Raw genomic sequence first — 21,066 nt, 5'->3', positions numbered from 1 at the left:
AGCCGTCTCGACAGAAACTGCTGGTGTGGCGGCTGTGTATCTCGTTGGCGGTCACACAGGGCTGGAGACCTGGTGACGCCGGGTTCTTGCACCTCGCGCATCCAGGGTTTTCGTACCACCTCACACACCCTGACAGGCCTTGGGATAGTCACAGCAGGATGTTCATGAGCTCCTGTCTGACGCGGAAGCTTCTGTTCGAAGGAGGAAGCATGAAGCAGCCGTTCAGAATGAGTCTCGGTCGTTCCTGTAACGGCATGAAGACTGGCTGGGAACAACGTGCATGTGTGCAATCTGTGTGTGCGTTCTGCCGTGTGCCAGCCCGCGAGACCCTGTGGTCACACCTGTTCCGTGTGAGCCCCTTGTCACCTCCTCACACCGTACAGCCTATCGGGGGTGCAGGCACACGTGCCCGTGGGATAGCGGGATCCGAAGTGACATGCATGACCATGCTGCACGGTGACATCCTGGGCGCTGGGCTGTTCCCCAGACGCGCAGCCGGTGCCGAGGCCACCATGCCCTGGGGGGGTGCTGCTGAGGTGTCCTCAGAGATGATCCCTGACTTGTCACCCTGCCAGGGGACACAGGACACCTCCTCCTGGGTCCCTGCACACAAAGTGCCAGGAGAACATTTCTGTAGCAGTACAGCCATGCCATGGCTGCAAGGACATGGAGAACGGGATGGCCAGCCTCTCAGCATCTCACCGCACCCCTGCCGCAGTAATTTCTCCGTGGACGTGTGCTGTGTGCGTGGGCGCTACAGTCACCAAAGAGAACAGAAACCAGAAAGAAGCCAGCCGTCCTCAGGGCTGACCACTGGGGACAAAGACAGTCACTCAGCCACGTCAGAAGCGTACAACTATGGCCAGGGGTGCAGGCGTCCCAAGCCCGCGGGACCGAGCAGGCTCATCCAGCCTTTGCTGTGCTCCCTCAGAGATGTCGCCCCGTCTCAGTGATAGGGGGGGTGGGTGTGTGCCCAGCCCGGGGCTATGACACTGTGTCTGCCCCACGCCCCTTTGTCCCCCCCCACAACTCTGTCCTCCCATGCTCCCCTCTTCTGCCCATCTGTGTTCTCCCCTCTCTCTTGATAGGACAGTACAGAGGTTCTGCCCCACCACATTGGGTCCTTTCTCAGGGACACACCCCCAGGCTTGTGGGAGGGAGGGTGTGGCTTCTCCATTTGAAATCAGATGCTGACAGCTGGACAGGGCCTTGGTGGCAGGTCAGCAGCTTTATTTCCTCTGTCCTCGGACCCTGCTCTCTCTCCATCCAGTCTCTGTGTTGTGTCCGACTAGTGGATCCTGCACACGGAGAGGGTCTGGAGGAGCCGAGGGCACAGACTGGCCTCTGTTCTGCTCCCGCCTCTCTTCTGGGGTCCCCGTGCGGCTAGCCATCTCTTAACACGGGGGCTAAGGGCTCACACGGCCAAGTGCGAGGGACGGTGACACTTCGGTTGTGTCTCTTCGGTTGTGTTGCGTTTTGAAGCACCTGCTCCCAGCTGGCCGCTAGGTCCCCTTGTAACCTGGCGCTCCCGGGCCTCACACACAGTGAAACCCTGTCCGTTTTCATTCCGGCAGGTGAACGACGGCCTCACACTCAGTGACCTCCCTTTGCACATGCTCAACAACATCTTGTACAGATTCTCCGATGGCTGGGACATCGTCACGCTAGGCCAGGTGACCCCGACGCTGTCCATGCTCAGCGAGGACAGGCGGCTGTGGAAGAAACTGTGTCAGTACCACTTTGCTGAGAAGCAGGTGAGTGTGGTGGCCTCGGGGCCCTCGCATGCGGGACGCGTCACCTGGAGGGAGGCTGGCGTGCGCCCCTCGCCTGGCCCTGGCATCCGCACATAGCTTTCCGAGCCCACCCTCCCCGCACCTCGTGCCTGCAGACCCAGTTGTGGGAACTGGCTCGGAGCACATTCACGTGTGACCTGCTAGGTGTTCGGTGTGCTTACTCCTCACACAGGGCTCCGTGAGAGCCGCACATGTGTGCAGCATCTGCTACGCGCAGGGCAGCATGGGGTGGGGGTGGTAGGGGCGGTTCAGCAGGATGCGACACATCCCGTCAGAGGCAGGTTCGGCTGCAGCCGGGACAGAAGAGCAGGAGGACGGAATCACGGACGTGTGGCCCGGGGGAGGCTGTCACTCTGAGAGGATGGGGCCTGGGGGGTGGGGTGTCCTTGAGAAAACAGAGGGCACGTGCAGCTCTCGGAGTCTTGTGCGTGAGGTGCAGCGGCCACGCCATGCCCTGGGGTTTTCCCGGTGGACTTAGAAGAGCTGCGGAAGTGCTGGGAGTGGAGTGTGGTTTGCGAGCGATAGTCTTGTTTGAGGAGCATGCTGGAGTGGGGAGAAGCCGCATCAGAGGCTGGGAGGAGGGTGGTGGCTGGCAGCGCAGGCGTGGACGAAGGAGAAGCCGGGACACTGGGGCTGGTGGTCTCACTAGCGCACCCTGGGGACCAGACGAGGAGGCTGGTGTAAGGGTTCCAGAGGGTCGTGGACAGAGAAGCGCCCTTCGGTTGGAAGACTGGTCTGCAAAGGAGGCAGCTGCTGCTTCCCGAGGATGAAATCCTGTCGCCTGTAACTCCCTGCCTTCTTTACATGCTGCATCCTCTCCTCAGGAACAGACGTCAGCCTGACGCAGCCCCTCACCGACCCCTGTCCTTGCACCGTTCCCTGGTCTGGAAAACTATTCCTCTAAGTGGAACCACGCTGCGGGCTGCCAGCTCGCCACCCTGGCTGCAGCCTGCAGCGCCGCACGCTGTTCTGTGGAGGGACCCTGTTTCCGCTGGCTGTTCCACGGTTGGCGGGTGTCTGGGTCGTTCTCCACCTTGTGGCTTTGATGAATTCTATAGCTGTGAACACTGGCGTACACGTTTTTGTATGGATGTGGGTGTGCACCTGGGAGTGGAATTCCTGGGTCACATAGCAGCTGTGTCAGAGTTTGGAGGAACTGCCACAATGTTGTCCCCAGCAGCTGCACCATCATACGTTGCCAGCTGCCAAGCACATGGGTTCCGGCGTCCCCACACCCTGACCAGTGCTTGTGCTTACTGGGTTGTTGTTTTTTTTTTTTTAAACATTCTATTTATTTATCTGACAGCACAAGCAGGGGGAGCGGCAGGCAGAGCAGGCAGAGGGAGAAGCAGACTCCCCGCTGAGCAGGGAGCCCCATGTAGGATTCGATCCTAGGACCCTGAGATCATGAGACGAAGGCAGATGCCTCACCCACTGAGCCACCCAGGTGGCCCCATTACTGGGTTTTTTTTTTTTTTTTTTATCATGGCTGTCCCAGAGGATGTGTAGAGGTGCCTCGTTCTGCGTCCTTGGTGATGGAGTGTGGCTCCCAGGTCCTTTGCCCCATTTTCAATCAGGTTGTCTTTTTCATAGAGATACAAGTGTTCCTCGTGTATTCCAGGTACAAGTCCTTAGATACCTCACGACTGTGACATGATTTTACCTTAATACGGATCATGGGCATCATTCCAGACCAGAGTGCTCACACCTGCCATGTGCTGTCCCACCATACACACGCCGTGGGTCACGTGGTTAGCCCCTCATTGAGTCAGTCCGCGGGAGTTTGAGTTCCTATAACCGGACGTTCCACGCACTACGTGGCCCTTTTATCATGTTGCCCCTGCTGTGCCATGAGAGCACGTGCTGGCGCTCAGCAGTGTTTTGTCTGTCAGTTTTGTAGACATCTGATCCTGTCAGAGAAGGGCCACGTGGAGTGGAAGCTGATGTACTTCGCGCTTCAGAAGCACTACCCGCCCCGGGAGCAGTACGGGGACACCCTGCACTTCTGCCGCCACTGCAGCATCCTCTTCTGGAAGGTAACCACTGCGGGGCTCTGCGGGGCTCATGTTCTTTGCTCTATTTCAGGTGTAAGGGTAGAAAAAATGGGAAATTGTGATGGGAAAGTGAGATGGATTTCACCAAATATTGGGACAGAGGAATAGATTCACGGAAGTAAAACATACAGCCTGTGGTTTGAGTCAGAAACGTTGGGCAGCAAAGTGTCTGTTTCTGCTCTGGGGACGTGTGCTGCCGGGACGTGTGTCCCTGGGGGTGGCGGGGCCCCTGGCACCTGGTCCTGGGCGGTGCCGGGTCCCTGCCAGCCCTCAGGCTGAGAGAAAGGGGTTAAAGGGTGCCCGTCCTTTATAAAGCTAAGAACACTCCCAAGCGGGGTGCCCCAGACGTGGCCTCCAGCCCTGTGCGCCCAGGACCACTGTCAGCGCCTCCTCATGGCTCCCCTCCATGCCAAGCCCCTGAAGCAGGGAGGTCCCAGCCTTTGAGAGAGACACGCAGTTTTCTTATTTGCTCAAAACTGAACCAGCGTCTCCTGACTCACACTTGGAATCCGAGTACCCAGGGGTGCTAGAAGCCCTTCACCCCGTGACTTCCCGCTATGCAGACGGGGGCTCAGCCTGTCTGCGGTTGGAGGAGAGCTCATGTCAGTTGGTTTTCCTTCATCCTGGGTTGTGTTCCCACGGTCTCCTTGACCGTGAATACGTTTATGTTGTGAGATCTCCCAGCTCGCTTGGTGGCGAGTGTGATCCATGTGTGTGTCCCACGTGGGGGTGGCCCCTCACATTCTTTGGGGATGGCCATCGCCTTCTGCCTGGGCAGCACCATCCGTGCTCTTCTTTTTGTTCTACGTTTATCTGTAATTTGTCAGATGGACAAGTGGAAAACTCTAGATTGTTGGAAAGGAGACAGCCACTTGAGGGTTTTCTCATTTCCAAGTACATTCGTGATAGCGTCATTTGTGGTTTTCAAATTACCCGTGGCGAGCCATGAATGCAACGGTATGGACAGTGTTTCCTGTGTTACTTTAATGGAGATTTACTTTCGACAGGAAAGATAGGCAGCGTCACGCCTACTTACGGCCCATGCACGAGTTATATGGATTTTATTTCTAAGTCACTGACGTCTGTTTTAGTAGGGGTCCCATCTCACAATGAAAAAGATGGTACGTGTTCCGTGTTCTGCAGTCACAGCTGTTTTGTAGAACATGGTTCCTTGAGGGCAGAGCAATCCATGAGCAGGTGTGTTCTTACCTGGGTCTGATGAGGGAGTGAGAGCACAAGTCCATCATTCGAGGAGTGGGGCTGCAGGCAGGAGGGGAGCCCGTGTCACCAGCCCCAGGGTGCCAGCCATGCCACACAAGGGGAGGCTTGTGTGCACGTCACACACAGCAGGTGCTCGTAGACACAGATCGAGGAATGTGGGCAGCTCACCGGCTGGGACCAGGCTGACCACTCCCTGCGTCCCTGCTTCTGGGAGGATCACTGGCACTGATGCAAACCCACGACAGTGACCTCATGGTGCCGTTGGAGTAGGTCCCTGAGTAGGATCTGGTCTCAGGGCCTCAGGAGGCCCCTGGGAAGGCACCCTCCCTCACTGGTTACACAGGTGCCTCTGTTCCTTCTCCTGTCTGTTCTGCAGCTGAATCTCTGTATTTCTCAACTTCCTGATACTCCAGTGAAAGTGAGATGTGGGGTAGACTGGCGAACCAGACAGAATGAGTCCAGTTAAAGGCCAGGACCAGGGGTCAGGACTGTGTCACCTTTGTCGTTGTGTGTCTGCCACCAAAGTACATGCAGAAGCTAGTGTTGACACTGCAGGTCCAGGGCTCCGGTTGGGATTAGGAGCCGGTTCCCCAGTGTGCTCACGCACTGTGCCCACAGGACACACTGATGGCTGGGCACACGGGGGTGGGCGGTGGTCCCGCTCGTCTTGGCCCCAGTGGGTGGCAGGCAGGTGGCCTGGTGGCGGGTGGTGAAGGCAGCAGGCTGCTGCGGATAGGGCGTTGACAAGCACGTATACACGGGAACGAGAGTGTCTCAGGTGGAGGGTGGGCACTTGGCAAAGCAGAAGCTAGGATGTGAGGGAGAGAGTTAATGACTTTCCAAAATGTGTTGTGTTTTCAGTACAAACTGGAGACATCAGCCTCGCTTTGCGTGTGCTTTGGGGCGTTCTGAGGAGTCCAGGCTGCAGCCTGCTCAGCGTTCAGCCGAGGCTCCCAAGGCAAGGGGAGCGTCCATCCCTGTCTCAGGATGGTCTTGAGGACGGATGGGTCCTCGGGGTGTTCGATGCCCTGGCTTTAAGAATGTTTTCACTGCCCAGCGCAGTGACTGGATGTTTTCACCTCCGTTTGTAGATCGTTGCCGTCCAAGCTAATGCTCCGTGCAGCCTGCTCTGCCTCTAACGTTGGTTTTCCTTTCTCTCCCTGCCTTCCCTGCACTCCTCCTGGTTCTCTCTCCACGATCTCAAAGGACTGCCGCCTTGCTTTGTTGTTCAAGGTACCTCCGTGCTAGACAGGCCTCGTGTCGCGTCCATGCATGCTCCCCAGCGGGCCAGAACCAGCCCCCCGAGCCGTTCACGGGATGTCCTGCGGGCCAGCGCGTGAGGGGCAGGCTCAGCCTGAGGGGGAAGTCGTAGACGTGTCCGTGCGATTTCGTTCAGGCACAGGTGCCACATGGCAGGTGCCCTGTGGGCCGACCTGGCATGGCCTCCAGCTCCCTCCAGCCTGTGCTCTTTAGGCTCCTCCTTCTTTCAAGTTTGTCGGTCCTACAGAACGCCTGTTTCTTTGGTCATTTTTCCTGTTAAATAGGATCCTGGTCTCTGGCTGAGTGCATGCTCCTGGGGGGCACCCTGCCGTTGGAGCGGGTGTTCAGGGGCCAGGAGGGGAGCAGAGGAACAGCGCAGGAATGGAGGCATAGGGCCAGGCCAGGGAGGCAGAGAACCCCCGGTCCCAGCCCTCTAGCTTGGGCCACCTGCCTCTGCTGACAGTTCCCCGTGGCTGGGTGTCTTTGTCACGCGGGTCCGGGTACTCCACACGGCGTTGTGACGGGGCCTGGGTGCTCCGTGGTGACGCCTCTGCCTCCTCCCACAGGACTCGGGGCACCCCTGCACCGCCGCCGACCCCGACAGCTGCTTCATGCCCGTGTCTCCACAGCACTTCATTGACCTGTTCAAGTTCTGAAGGCACCCCGCCTGCCGCCGATCCGCCATGGCAGTGGAAGGGGTTCGCTGCGCTGTGCTGTGCCGTCGCCAGGGAGCGACAGGAACATGGAGAATGCGCCTCCCCCTCCCTGCATGGACAGGGCAGGGGCATTGGTTTGTTTTGACAGGGGGTCGGGGAACCCAAGCAAAATCATTTCTACTTTCTCTAAAAAATCCTCTTCATTTAAGCCTATTAAGGTTTGCAACTTTGTGTATTTATAAATACGGTTCAGTAAGATTCTGGATTTTTAGCACCATGTTCTGTGCCAAACTGACACTAACAGCTAATACTGTGCTTCTTAATTGTCAATTCATAGTTTCCTGATTTTGTAGTAATTAGGGGCAGGGGACAGAACAATTGATCCTTGTAAATACGGGGTGCAGAATATTTATTTTTCTTAACATGTATTTTAACTGCATTGGTTGTGTCCAAGTGAGTCCTCGTTGAATGCGAAGTGAGCCGAGGGCAGCGTATGGTACTGTTGCGTTCAGTGGTCAGTCTGTGGCCAGCCACGGTGTGGGTGGTGGGACCGCCCGGTGCAGCCTCCACTTCACTGTCCTGGAAGTGCTTTCCTAGACAGGGTAATAAATCCTCTTTATCTACTGATCTGACTTCATCGATTTTGCATCTTCTTGAAAAAGTCGTGTCCGTGGTTTTGATATTGTTGATTTAAACCTTTAAAAGATTGTTTTATTTTTAAAATAATGCATGTCTATTTTAGATAATTTTGAAATTAAAGGCGTTATAAAAGAATATACAAGTCCCCCACCCTGCCCCCCGAGACCACTGTTCCTGCTACAAAGAGCAGTTCCCAGCCCCTTGCTGTGGGAGAGCAGTGTGAACCCCCACAGATCATTTCTCCTTCCTCCTCTAAGTTTTTCTTCTTCTAAGCATATTAAAATGGTTTGCAGTTTTGCGTATTTGTAAATAAAGATTCTGGATTTTCAGTATCATTGTCTGTGCTGACCTGGTACTGAGGGCCAGCAATGTGCTTCCCTCTGGACGCGGTGTGGAGTCCAGGGTATCTGTAGTTGCAGGAGGGGCTTCTCCTGTTTACCCTTTCTGTTCAACAACCAGTCGTGTTTTCAAAAGCATGTTTGAAAACATGGGTTTTCTTGGCTGCACACCGTCGTGGCCGGCAGGGTGCTGCCGATTCATGCTGTCGCCAGAGACACTGACGAGTGGGGCTGTCAGCAGCTTGTGTGTGGCTCATCAACCCTTTGAGACAAACAAGGAGCGGGACCCAGGTGACAGTGTCACACGTTTGAGGATGTGTCTGGACTGCCCCTGTGAATAGGAGCTGTCAGGATCTTCCTGAGTGGCGGCATGGGGAGCCCCCAAGCTCCCCAAAGATGGCTGCCATGGAGTCCTTTCCCCTGGTGCTGTTTTCCTAAGTAGGACAAGGTGTGTCCACATTTCTTTGGATTATCGACTGTTGTGTTTTTTTGGTAAGATATCTACTGTGTGTCCTTTGCCTGTTTTCAGTATTGGTCTTTTGGGGTGTTAATTTCTTCTTAAAAAGACATTGAAGTTTGAGCTCATTTTCCCCAAACACGTGTTGGTAGCACAGAGGGGAGCACAGCTGTTCTGCTCCGCTCGCACCTATTGCAGGTGCACAAGAGGCCCAGCGGTATGTGAGGCTCAGGGGTGCACGGGAGGCCTGGCCGAGCTGGGGACAGTGGCAGCTTTCTTGGTGGCGTCAGGGAAGAGACAGGAAATGAGTAGAGGCTGCAGGCTAAGCAGAAGACAGACGGCATCAAGGCAGCCATCAGTCACCTACAGGAAGGGATGAGACGCAGAATCGTCATGAATTCACACACGGAATGATATTTGTGAATACAGGTCTGTTGGGGGGCCTGCCAGAGGTCAGGACAGGGAGAGTCAAGGACACTGTGAGCTGGAGACCCCGCAGCATGTCTCATGTGCCTTCAGTCCCTGACAGAGCTAGACCGAGGTGTCTGGTTATGCCCAAGATGGGACGTGCACCTGGCGGGCCCCAGTAGGCGTTGCCTGCCAGGAAACCCATCCAGATGCAGCCTCCCCTTGCCCCTTTTGAGGCACAAAAAGATGTTTCTCACCCAGTGTGTGGACACAGAGGACTGAGGTGGTCTCTGTAACACCTCACCACATGGTACTGTTGACTCTGTACCCGGAACTAGGTTTGCTTTAGGACAACATTTAAGATCTGACTGCATACAACGTGTGCCATAAATGCTGCCCTTAGAATCCTAGACAAACACCCACGTAAAATGCTGGTGTGTTTTGTGACCCGTGACCCTGCTGAGCTCAATGTAGTGGTCGTTGTGTAGATTCCTCACGAGTGGCTACACGCAGCCTGAGTCTGGGTGCCGTGACGGCCCGGGCTGGAGCCTGTGGTGCTGAGCCAGCAGCACACACACACATCTGTCATGTTTCCTATCGAGGGAACGCTTCGTCTTTCCTCTGTGAGTGTGAGGTTGGCTGTGTGCTTTCTGTAGCCGCCTTTATCAGGTTGGGGCTTAACTCCGGTCGTACTCTTTGGAGGATTTTTTTAATGATAAAAGAGTATTGGATTTTATCATGTTTATTCTGAATCTGTTGAGATCATGTGGTTTCATCCTTCATCCTGCTTGTGTGGTGTATGCCATCAGTTGATTTTTTTTTCCTTCAAGATTTTAAGTCATTTCCACACCCAGCATGGGGCTCAGACTCACAACCCTGACATCAAGAGTCACACGCTTCATCGACTAAGCCAGCCCGGGGCCCCACATTGGTTGTTTTCTGTACGTTGAACCATCCTTGCATTCTGGGCTGAAATCCCACTTGGTTGTGGTGGTAAATTGTCCTTTTTGTACTGAGTTGTTGGTTTTGGTTTGCTGGTATTACACTGAGGCTTTTTCATAGATGTCAGTCGGTACTTTATTGTGCTGTCTTTGTCTTGTTTTGGTGTCAGGCTGAAGACGTCTTGGCAGACGTAGGATGAGCTTGCCTTAGAAGTGGTCCCTCTACTGTTTTAGGGGAAGAATATGTGAAGGACTGGTGTTAATTCTGCTTTAAACATTTGGTTGACCCCACCCTCCACCCTTATTCCTACCTCGTGCATCAGACACTGCTCAGTGAAATGCCCGGGGGCTTGCACAGGGCACCAGGAAGGCCATTAGGACCTGCCTGCCCTGGGCGCCCATCTATCCCCATTAGACACTTACTTCCAGTCCCCCACACTTGGCTCCTACCATCTATCATCTAAATGCAATGGATTTGACTACCCTGGATGCAGAATATACCTGGAATTATATAGTACTTGTCCTTTTGTGACTGGCTTGTTTCACTTCAAATCGTGTCCTCAGGTCCATCCATGCTGTGGCCCGTCTCAAGATTTCCTAACTTTAGGACTGAGTCATGTTCTGGTGCATGGATGGACTGCATTTTGTTTTGTTCATCCGTGGAGACACTGGGTGGCTTCCACTTGAGTGCTGTGAACATGGGTGTGCAAGTAAGTATCTCTGCAGGACTCTACTTTCACTTCTTTGGATAAATACCCAGAAGCAGAATTGGTGGATCAGATGCTAATTCCATGCTGATCATGTTTTGAGGAACTGCTACACCGTGTTCCACAATCCTGCACCGTGCTACACCCCAACAGTGCACAGGCGCTCGGGTTTCTCCACGTTCTTGCCAACACTGTTTTCTGGGGTTTACTGTACGGTAACCATCCTAACGACGTGAGGTGGTGTCTCGGTGGTTTGGATTTGCATCTCTGTGGTGATTAGTGGTCTGGAGCACCTTCTCATGTGTCTGTTGGCCAGCTGTGTGTCATATTTGGAGAGATACCTATTTAAGTACTGTTCCCATTTTTTTAGTCAATATGTGTTTTTGTTGTTGAGTTTGCATGAATTCCCTGCATATTCTAAATACCAACTCCTTACAGGTATGTGAGTGGAAGATATTTTCCCCCATTGTGAAGATTGCCTTTTTACTGTTGTGTCCTTGATACATGTAAGTGTTAATTTGATGGAGCCAATTTCCCTTTTTCCTGCTGTTGGCTGACCTTTTGGTCTCCTAGCTGAGATGACTGACAAATCCAAGGTCACGAATCTTTGTTTTTACCCCCAACTTTTAGTTTTATTTACCTGTTATGTTTAAGCCTTTGGTCCACTGAGTTAATACTTGTGTATGGTGTAAGATAAGGCCCAACTTCATTCTTTCACGTGTGGACATCCAGTTTTCCCAGAACCATTTGTTGAAAACACTGCCCTTCCCCCCACTGAATGGTGTTGGCACCTTTGTTGAAAATCATGATTGGGTATGTGACAGTTTATTTCCAAGCTCCCTGTCCTGTCCCATTGGTTTGTGTGTCTATGTGTTCTTATGATAGGACCAAACTGTTTTCATCACTGTAGCTTCATAGTGAGTTCTGAAATCAGGATATGTGAGTCCTCCAACTTTATTCTTTTTCAGGATTGTTTTGGCTATCTGGGATCCCTTGAGAGTCCACGTAAATTTTAGGATTTTTTTCTATTTCTGCATAAACCACTAGATTTTGATGAGCGCATTCAGTCTATAGATCACCTTGGGTGGTGGTTTTATCTTAATAATAATATAGCTCACAAGCACAGTAGGTCTTTCCGTTTATCTGTGTCTGCTCTAATTGCTTTAAGCCACGTTATAGTTTTCAGTGTACAATACTTTAGCCTCTGTGGCTAAGTTTATTCCTATTTTTTATTCTTTGTTGCTGTCGTAAATGGGATTTTAGCTTCCCTTTGCAATTTCTCATTGTTTGCGTATAGAAACACAACTGTTGTTTTTAATATTGATTTTGTATTCTGCAACTTTCCTGAGCTTGTCTATTCTACTTTTTGGTGGTGGTTTTTGGTTTCTTTGGGATATTTTGGGTAGAATCTTCAGGGTTTTCTACAAATAAGATTACATCATCTATAAACAGATAATTTTACTTCTGACAGTTGGGATGCCTTTTCTTTTTCTTGCCTAGTTGCTGTGGCAAGGACTTGTAGTACGATGTGTAATAGGAGTGGGGGAGTGGACATCCTTGTCTCGTTCCTGACCTTAGAGGAAAATCTCAATCTTTTGTCACCAAGAAGGTTAGTTTGGGCTTTTTATATGTCCCTTAGTAAGGGCAGATTCCTTCTATTCTGAGTTAGTTGAATATTTTTATCAAATGCTTTTTCTGCATCAACGGAAATGATCATGTTTTCCCCTTCATTCTATTAATGTGTATGATAAATTATCACTTGGTGGATTTTATCCCTTATTGAAAGTGGAGTATTGATGTCTTTACTGCTACCCTGGAGCTGCCTATTTCCTCCTTCAATTCTGTCACTGTTTGCTGCAGGTATGTTCGTAACTATTGTATCTTCTTGATGAATTCTCAGCTGTGTTTTATTTAAACAACGTGAAGATGATGAAATTATAGGATGTCTGGGATTGACTTTAACTTCCATCACTCAGGAGTACCTAGATAAAGTAAGATCGGATCATCACTGAGGCTAGAAGGATGGGTACACACAGGAGTTTATACCAGGGCTCAGCAAATTTGTTCTGTAAATATATTGGGGTTTGTGGGCCACGTGCCCCCTGTTATGCTCGCTCAGCGGCAACACCATAATGCAAGCATCCTGTCCACGAGTGTGCATGCTGTGCTGCCGTCAAACTTTACTGAAACAGAAATGTGCATTTCAGATACTTTCCATGTGTCATGATATAGGATTCTTTTTAAGTTTTTTCACCATTTAAAAATGTAAAAATAATTCTCATGGGCCATGAAAAAACAGGTGGTGGCCCAAATTGGGCCAGCAGGCTGTAGTTTTGCCAGCCTATTACTTACATTTTTCTTTTGTATATCTGATACTTTCCATTTTACTTTTAAAAATGGCTGTTAACCTTTTTTTTTATTACAAAAGTAACAGATGTTCATTGTAAAAAGCTTTCTTAAAAAGCCAATACACAGAAAATTTTAAATGCTACCCATAATTCTACTTGAGGTAATTATTCATATTTAGATAGATTTCCCCAGTATTTTATGTTACTTCTGAAGACACCTAAGCTCCCAAACATTAAGGGAGAGAAATATGAGGATATGATGCCCTCCTAGAGCATCTGGAGTTGTGTACCTCCTGACGAATGGGTTCTCCTCACTGGTTCCTCAGGAAAGCGGGCGTTCTGATGTGCTGCTTCTGAGTGTTGAGCTTTGAAGACTTCTTACAGAACAGAACTTGTTGGCATCTTGGTGTGTCTGGCTCACCTCCTGCACCAGTTCTGAAGTCGCCTGGGAGGAGACTTTTGAAATTCTAGACTCCAAAGGAAGAACAAACCTCACTTCTCAAAACTCCAATGAGTGAATGGTATTTCCCATTATCCCCTCTGCTTCCAGACTCGTTCAGCTTTCTTGAAAATAGTTAAATTATCTAAACTTTGTACTTTTAAATCCTATAAAGATTTTCCTAAAATCCCAACACGAATTTTGACTTACTAAGGAAATTACATTTAATAGAAGTAATCCCAAAGAGATCAATAATAAGCACTTATTTGGGAAGCTGAAATTCTACCCAGGCTTTATCCCCAAATGACAGATCTCACCTGCAATTCTGGAAAACCATGTTAATTGCATTAATTTTTCCACTCAAGGTGCTGCTCAGTGCAGCAGCTGCTGCGGGACACACGGGAGAGATTGTGGACTAAGAGGCAGAGGTTGAAAGGGCCTCGCGAGCTGATCAGAACCTCGGGGGGTTGTCCGACAAACCGTACAGGGAGGCAGCTGGATGACACGAGGGGAGTGATTCCCAAGGTACCAGCAGGGCCGGCTGGCCTTCAACCCTGCCTCCACTGCTGTGAGGACACCTAATCCCTAACTTACCGTATTTAACATTTATGCCGTATTGACGGAGCCAGACACAGTTCATACACCATATCCTGGTTTTGAGGAAAAAGTTAAAAGGAGCTAAAAAGACATTTTCCAGCCAATTGGAAAAATCTGCGTATGTGTATCAGTAGAGAATCAGTAATTCTGTTAGTTGTGCCGGTAACATTCTCATTTTTAGAAATGGATGCTGATAGCATTTAGGGTTGAAATGTCATGTTAAAAGTTTACTTTTAAGTGCGTAAATAAATCTATCTAAATTTTGAAATAGCCCAGTCAGCTACTATGTTAGTCACTGTCGGACTGCGTGTCACACAAGGTGAAAAGGGAAGGAGAGCCACAGGTGGAAGGTGCCACGATGGACACACGAGCGGCCTTCCACCTGTGAGGCAGTGGAGGAGGAACAGCCGCATGGCGCCGGTTCTGCTACGGCACCTGACGCCTCACAGCGCCCCTGCATGCGTGGCCAGCACACAGACCCCGGAGGAGGCTCGTGCCGGAGAGGCTGCGTCTGTCATGTTCCCAGCAGAGCCGAAGACGCTGGTCAAGGAGGATGAATACCCTCCAAAGCCAGCCCTCAACCACGAGGAGACCAGGCTCTCTGAAGAGGACGGTCCATAGCGCTGCGTTCACACTCGCGCACAGAAAGCTCCGGGGCACGAAGCAGGAGGGCCTGCACGCGCTCAGGAACAAAGCCAGAGACCACATGCCTGTGCTCCGGCAACATAACTACGTAGTGTGGGTGCCGCCGTCTTGTCGCCAGAAAGGTGCCACCAATACTTCATCTCAAAAATAAAGTATTTGGAAGAGGAAGGGTTTGAATTTAAAGCCCTGTTAATAGAAGTAGCACCTGGCAAGCCTGCATGTTTACCTCCAAACACAGCCTCATCGCTCCAACCCCTCGACCAGGGCACCGGGCTTGTCACGGCCCCCGTGCGTTCTGTGATCCCACGGTCACGTTGCGTCAGCGCACAGTGCAGACCCTAATCTGGACCCAGTGTGCGCCAGAAGTCCTTGTCGCTGCCGCCGGGCAGCCACAGCACCAAGTGACCCGGACCCTGTGCCCCCAGGGGTCACAGGGGGTAAAGCAGGAGTGGTTTTCAAGGCTTCCTGGGCTGACCAGACAGGGACGGAGAAGGAGCTACCAGTGCTGGACGGCCAAGTGGAGGACGCACGGAGAGACCGCGAGGGCTCGCGGAGTCCCTGGCAGAGGAAGCAGCAGAGGCCCAGCACGCCGTGTGGGTGCTCCTGAAACCTGCCGGAGGGTCTCTGACTACACGGACCCTCAATGGAAGTCAGTGTTAAAAGTCAGCCCCACAGTAGCCCGGGGCTCCACTGACGCCGTGGGCCCCTCCTGCCACGACACCGGAGGCCGCTAGTGCCCTGAGGCCTCCCACTGCCCTCTCTCCGTCTGTCCCAGGCATCCTGGTCTCTCCTGTCTGCACAGGACGCGGGGGTATCTGAGAGGGACAGCGTCCACATGACTCCCACCACCGCGCCTCAGTCATCAGTGACCTGCTCCAGGCGCGCAGGCTCTGCAGGGCTCCCCATGCTCTGCGGCTTCAGGTGCTGGCTGGGCGTCCGGGACTGTGTTCCATGGGCACGGGGGACCGTCCACCCACACACGGCAGATCACAGGAGCATCCCAACTGGAGTTGGGGAGCACAGATGCCACGGTCCCGGGGAGTTTGACCAGGACACAAAACACCCTCAGCCCTGGTTTCTGTGAAGGTGGTGGCACAGGGGTCACAGGGGACAGGGTGGGGGGCACACCCATGAACCCCCTGTACTTAGGATATTCTAGCAGGGCATCAGGAAGGCCCAAGCTGGGCCCAGGAGCAGATCCTACGGGACTGCCCGGCTCCTGTGAACCAGCGTCTGGAACCAGCACATGGGGTCTGGGGGTGAGGGCCAGCTGCCAGGCACAGCCATAGGGGACCAGAACTTGGGGACAGATGGCTCCCTGGCCCCTGGGAACACCCTGAATCCCTCAGGAAATGTCAGGCAGATGCCGCCTCAGCTCCCCCTGGAGCCCACCGTAGCATTCAGCTCCTCACCCAATGGGTGATTTTGAACATTTGTTTTAAAGGATCACAAAGTTAGAGAAATTGTCTTAGCCAATTAATCTTCAAAGCTTCCTAAATAGCGCCCTGCCTGCTGGTCTTCTGTCCTTTTCTGCCCAGGCCAAGAAATCCCCACTGAGGAAGCAGCATAAAAACCAGAAAACTGGGAAGTGGCTAGAAATAACCTGGGAGGGGCAGGCGGAGAAAGCTCCCTGACACATAGGGACCCCCACTCCGCAGGTGGGTTTGGGGGAAGCAGCCCCGCAGGTGAGGCAGGGTGTGGATGACTAGGGTGGGGGTCCCCGGGCCTCCTTGGTGACAGGACATGGATAGCTCTCCCTTGAGACAAGGAAAACTCCAGAGGTAGGACCCCGAGGACAGGACGGCAGCGCAGTGCCTCCCCCCCCCCCCCTCCTTCCCGAAGGACCTGTGCTCCAAGATCCCGAGCGACCCCAGTTTCTGGGGTATGTACCTGTTTCCTCTGGACAGGACACTGTTCCTCACAGACTTCCTTCTAAGAGATGGTGATCCTTTTTTTAAAAGAGAAATGTGATTAAGTAAAACCGTTGCCGGGATGCTCGCAGTTTCTCAGCTGGGTGCGTCCCTAAATTCCTGAACCATAAACTCTGCCCAGAACACAGGCGCGCCCCTGGTTCCTCACAGACTGAGGGTGAGAGCAGGCGGTTCTCGAATATGCAAAAGATACATCCCAGAAACTTCAGTTGAAATTGGTCATTTATTTATGAAAAAGTCTACGTGTATTGTTTGCGTTTTAAAATGAGGTTTAAGGTGTCATCAAGAAAAGTGCCATCAGCTTTCAGTGACTAAGGTCACCGTTAGCATTCGCCTCAAAGTCGATGCCAATAACCATGCAAACTAATAACGAAAGAGGAAATGAACAATACTTTTATTTTTTTAAAACCTCAGCACTGAGAATGAATTCTACCTTCTCAGAAGCCACTTTCCTTTACAAAATAAGCCACAGTAGGAGCACAGACCACTCGCTCTTTACACAGTGAAGTCGTGTGTTCACAGAATGCAAACAAAAACCCCGTCAAAAAACCACATTCTCTCATTAACCCGTGAACACAAAGTTGCTTTGGTAAATTCTATCAAGAAAAAATACTTTTCTCCCAAAGCACATCAATAAATATATTAAAAACCGCAAACATACTTATTTTCAGTTAGATAGGACAGAAGAAAGTTTATTTTTACATGAATCTCTGCAGATAAGAAAAATGTGATCTACAGTGCGTATTCCAATCGCGATCTGGCTTTGTCTTCAGATTTTGAGAAACAGCATCATGAACGAGTGTCGCCCGCCTTGCGTCACAGATCTGCACGGTGGTGAGTTACAGGCACTTAGCGTCGCCACTCAAGTGCAGCGACCTGCAGCGGGTCTCAGGGTCCTGACTGCTCCGCCCGCGCGCAGCGCCTCAGACACGGCGCCTTCAGCTCTGGCTCTGACACATGCGCCCAAGTCACAGCCAGCGTGGGTGCAGCTGCAGGGGCCGCAGGGCCACCGCTACCTCCTGAACCCTTTCCCTGAGGACTTGTTACACCAAAAACCACCAGCTTCCCTCTGCATCACCAGACACACCCCCCATTTCAAGGTTCTAACAAACCGGATTTTTATTTTCATGCCACTTAAAACTTGCCGCCCGTTCAAAACTCAGTCAAGTAAGCTTCTTGTTCTATTAAAAAAAGATGGACGGACAGATGGATGGATGGAGGACAGACTGACGCTGTTACCATCAGGAGTCCTGCCACCGGGCCTGTGCGGGTTCCCCCAGGTGAGTTCGCTGTGCAGCACGGACGTGCACGCAGAGCCAACTGGGGGACTGTGTTTTCTCACCAGAGGTATGCACAGTGTCACTGGAGGTTTTTGTTTTTAACCAAAAAAACCCTAAGCCTTTCTTTCCAAACCACCATTGCCTCAGGCAGCCATGGGCGCCGCCTGCAGACACGGCCATCCTGCAAAGGAGCCCTGTGCCCAGTGCGCGGCCCGTCCTTCCTCGGCGTCCGGCAGCAGCCACGGCAACTGGCTCCGTTTGGAAACCAAACACCTGCACGTTATAGAAAAGAGGCACTTGCAGTATTTTATACAGTTTTAACTCCATCAGCAAATTAGTGTTTTCCAAAAACAATTCAGAGAATCAAGTTGCTAAACCTGGTCCACACTTGATGGTACTCTTCAACCTGCAATCACAGAACAGCACGTTTTCAGAAGACCATGAAGATCAAAGCGTCGAAGTTCAGAACGAGTAAGATGAACCCTACAGTAAGAACCACTGTCCCCATCCTCCGTGGACACGGAGACTCCTCTTCCCAGCGCAAGAGATGAAGATGCTTTGCGGAGAGTGGCATTTCATGCTGCATCACATGTAACCTTTGCTTTCCTGGTATTTACGATGAGAAAAAGTTTAATTTGCCAGGTTGAACACAACATAACCTTTGGAAGATTGGTTTCACAGCTGGATCACGGGCTTCTGAGAACAGGAGGGCCCGGCCCTGCCACTACAGTCGAGTGTCAGACACACACACGGATACCACATGCAGGACACGGGGGGCACGGTGGGGACAGGGCACGCAGGGGAGGACAGCAGGGCACAGCTCACGGGACCACATCCAGAAATGCTGGGATTAGAGGGCGCAGATGTTTCCCAGCGTGCTGGGGCTCTCCTCCGTCAGCCCGCGGGGAGGAACGGCCCGATGCGGGCAGCCAGAGAAGGTGCTCTGCTCTCGTCCACACGGGAAAGACCAGAGGACCCGCGGACATATGGACAAACACAGCATGAGACAGCAAACTCTCAGACCTGCACAGAGAGAGAGAAGACACAGGGGCCACGTTAGGAGTTGGGGTTTGGGAACGCTCAGGTGTGTGCACCTCTCTGGTCTGCAGTGGGGCCGGATGGTCACTCCAGCTCCTCCCAGTTGTCCGTCAGGTGGCCTCTGCTCTGCCGTCTGATGCCAACCAGCTTCCCGGCCGACCGGAGGCTCCAGCGGGAGCTGTTCCCTGAGCTTGCCAGGCTGCTGTACTTGCTGCAGCCCTTGCCGTCCTCCTCCCAGCCTGGCCGAGGGGGACGGCCACTCGCTGTGTCACCTGCGTCAGCCGTCACATCTTCAAGAGCAAGTGTTGGAGGCTCCCAACCTTCAATCTCATCTGGTTTCTTAGACTGAATAGTCTGTTTTAAAACCAAATTGTCCCAAAACCCAGACTTCTTCTCTGTCTTCAACTCTTCTCTTAACCGTAAGTTAGTTCTGTGGGAGACAAGACAGCCGAGTGTTGGTGACCCAGTGATCTCAGGGCAATTAGTGTCCACTGTATACACCTAACACTCTTTTTAAAAGTTTAAGTCATTTAGAACATGAACACAAATCTATAATATAAATTTTAATTAAAATTAGTAAAGAAAAGTTAGTCACTGCATATTAATGAAACTGTGAAAGCTGTATTTTAAGGTACCACACTTGGCTATACACAAAGAGCTAGTTTTCTTTTTTTTTTTTTTAAGATTTTATTTATTTATTTGGCAGAGATAGTGACAGCGAGAGAGGGAACACAAGCAAGGGGAGTGGGAGAGGAAGAAGCAGGCTCATAGCGGAGGAGCCCGATGTGGGGCTCGATCCCGTAACGCCGGGATCACGCCCTGAGCTGAAGGCAGATGCTTAACCGCTGCACCACCCAGAGCCCCAAAGAGCTAGTTTTCATACAAGGAAATACTTGAGCAAAGTAGATAACAGGAAATGCAGAGTCCAAATTAAGAAATATGAGGATAAATATTCCATTTATCAAATCCATTTCCAACAGCTATTCACATACACATTGAGCATGCTAGTCAGAAGAAGTGAGTGGCTAATTTGCTGAACACAAACAAGACTCGGACACCAGGGGGCTGGAGACAGGCTGCTGTCATGCCAGCCCGAGGGCAGGGGCATCCCTGGGGCACCATGGTGCACCCACAGCCCAGGCCGCACCCCCTAGAGTTCCATGCACTGGACAGAGGGACCCTGCAGATGCTGACCCCAGGGACCCCGGCCCACAGCCCTCCGTGGGGGGGAGGGCAGGGAATAATAAGGAGGCATCCCCGCCATGGGGCTGAAGCAGGGCTGTCTGGGTGCCCTTGGCCCACACAGCAGCTCATTGTGGCCAGGCCCACTGAGGCTCACCTCCCATCAAACATGCCACTGGCAATCCCACTCAGTTCTGACTTATCTTTCCATGTTTAAATCTACTTTTTAAAATTCTGTTTATAATAAACAGCAATATATCAGTTTAAATATATGCAATTTTCTAAAATCTTTTACAGTTCACCAATCCTTTGCATTTTTAACGTTTTCTGCCCCTTGATTTTCTGCAGTTAGTAAACATCTCACACATGGCAAGCTGCTTGAAGGCCGAGTGCAATTTCCAATTGAGTTCAAGTGTTGGTCTGGGAAACCTTCTTTCGTTCCTCCCATAAGCTCTCAAGGTGCTTGCGGCGGCTACCCCTGTGACCTTCTCCCAGAAGCGCATCTTTCTCTCTCTCTTTCTTCTGTTTCCACAGCATCAAAATGAGCACAAGGCGTTTCTGTCCTCTCACCTCCCGTCCGCCTCCTCGCACCTCCCGCTGGGCCCCACGGAGACTTACCCTTTGGACTTGGGGGATTTGCATCTTTCCAGCAGGTGCTGTTCATCGTCTTTATTAAACAGAGAAGTTACTTCTTTCCAACCTCGGAAACTTGCTCCCTGAACCTAAAAGGTTAGAAAAAGATCAACTCTGACAGAGGAAAGAAACAGAAGACAGTTCTGGATCCAGTCACCGTGGAGCCTCAAGTGAGCAAGAGCGCCGTCCCCAGCTCCCCGTGCTCGAACAGGCTGGGGGCCCGAGCCAGACGGGAAGTCCCACACGTCAGGCTGTGTCTGGCTCTGCGCAGATCCCAAGGTCTGCATTAAGAAGGAAGGAACGGAGGGAAAGGAAGGGCCCTGGGCCTGATGCCTGCCCCGCGAACTCACTCGGTTTCCAGGGTCGCACAGCTCGGCCTGGATGGCTTTACTTTTTTTGTGAGGGAGAGAAGGGGCTGGAGGAGAGTGTAATAGTCCGAAATGTTAAACACGTAACACGACCTAAAGCAACCCCGGAAACTGGACCGGGAGGCTGCGCG

The 21,066-nt window shown here is 51.9% G+C and overlaps 2 protein-coding genes and 1 long non-coding RNA gene across 7 annotated transcripts in view; 2 read left to right on the top strand and 1 right to left on the bottom strand.

Moving 5' to 3' along the window:
* The window catches only part of FBXO25 (F-box protein 25), a 58,309-nt gene extending 50,698 nt beyond the window's left edge, over positions 1-7,611 (top strand). For 3 of the 5 annotated variants that reach the window (XM_040643337.1, XM_040643339.1, XM_040643338.1), the window contains exons 8-11: positions 1,575-1,754; positions 3,686-3,829; positions 6,275-6,301; positions 6,895-7,611. In XM_040643337.1, coding sequence (XP_040499271.1) covers positions 1,575-1,754; positions 3,686-3,829; positions 6,275-6,301; positions 6,895-6,984 — 441 coding nt within the window. In that variant the 3' untranslated portion in view covers positions 6,985-7,611. The remainder of the gene's footprint in view (positions 1-1,574; positions 1,755-3,685; positions 3,830-6,274; positions 6,302-6,894) is intronic. The other 2 variants (XM_040643340.1, XM_040643341.1) reach the window with 1 other exon arrangement.
* A 1,729-nt stretch (positions 7,612-9,340) lies between these two features.
* Positions 9,341-14,128, top strand: LOC103679343. Its single transcript, XR_572900.2, has 2 exons — positions 9,341-10,980; positions 11,975-14,128. It is a non-coding gene; the product is annotated as an uncharacterized LOC103679343 (long non-coding RNA).
* A 2,681-nt stretch (positions 14,129-16,809) lies between these two features.
* LOC103679342 (testis development related protein) overlaps positions 16,810-21,066 on the bottom strand; it is a 5,461-nt gene continuing 1,204 nt past the window's right edge. The window contains exons 3-4 of the mRNA XM_040643179.1: positions 20,553-20,656; positions 16,810-19,182 (exon numbers count right to left, since the gene is read on the bottom strand). Coding sequence (XP_040499113.1) covers positions 18,837-19,182; positions 20,553-20,656 — 450 coding nt within the window. The 3' untranslated portion in view covers positions 16,810-18,836. The remainder of the gene's footprint in view (positions 19,183-20,552; positions 20,657-21,066) is intronic.

This window comes from Ursus maritimus, unplaced genomic scaffold (genome assembly GCF_017311325.1).
Source record: "Ursus maritimus isolate PB19 unplaced genomic scaffold, ASM1731132v1 scaffold_28, whole genome shotgun sequence".
In the NCBI taxonomy this organism is placed as follows: Eukaryota; Metazoa; Chordata; class Mammalia; order Carnivora; family Ursidae; genus Ursus; species Ursus maritimus.
The sequence above is the reverse complement of the archived record's forward strand: the minus strand, read 5'-3'. Positions and strand labels throughout refer to the sequence as shown.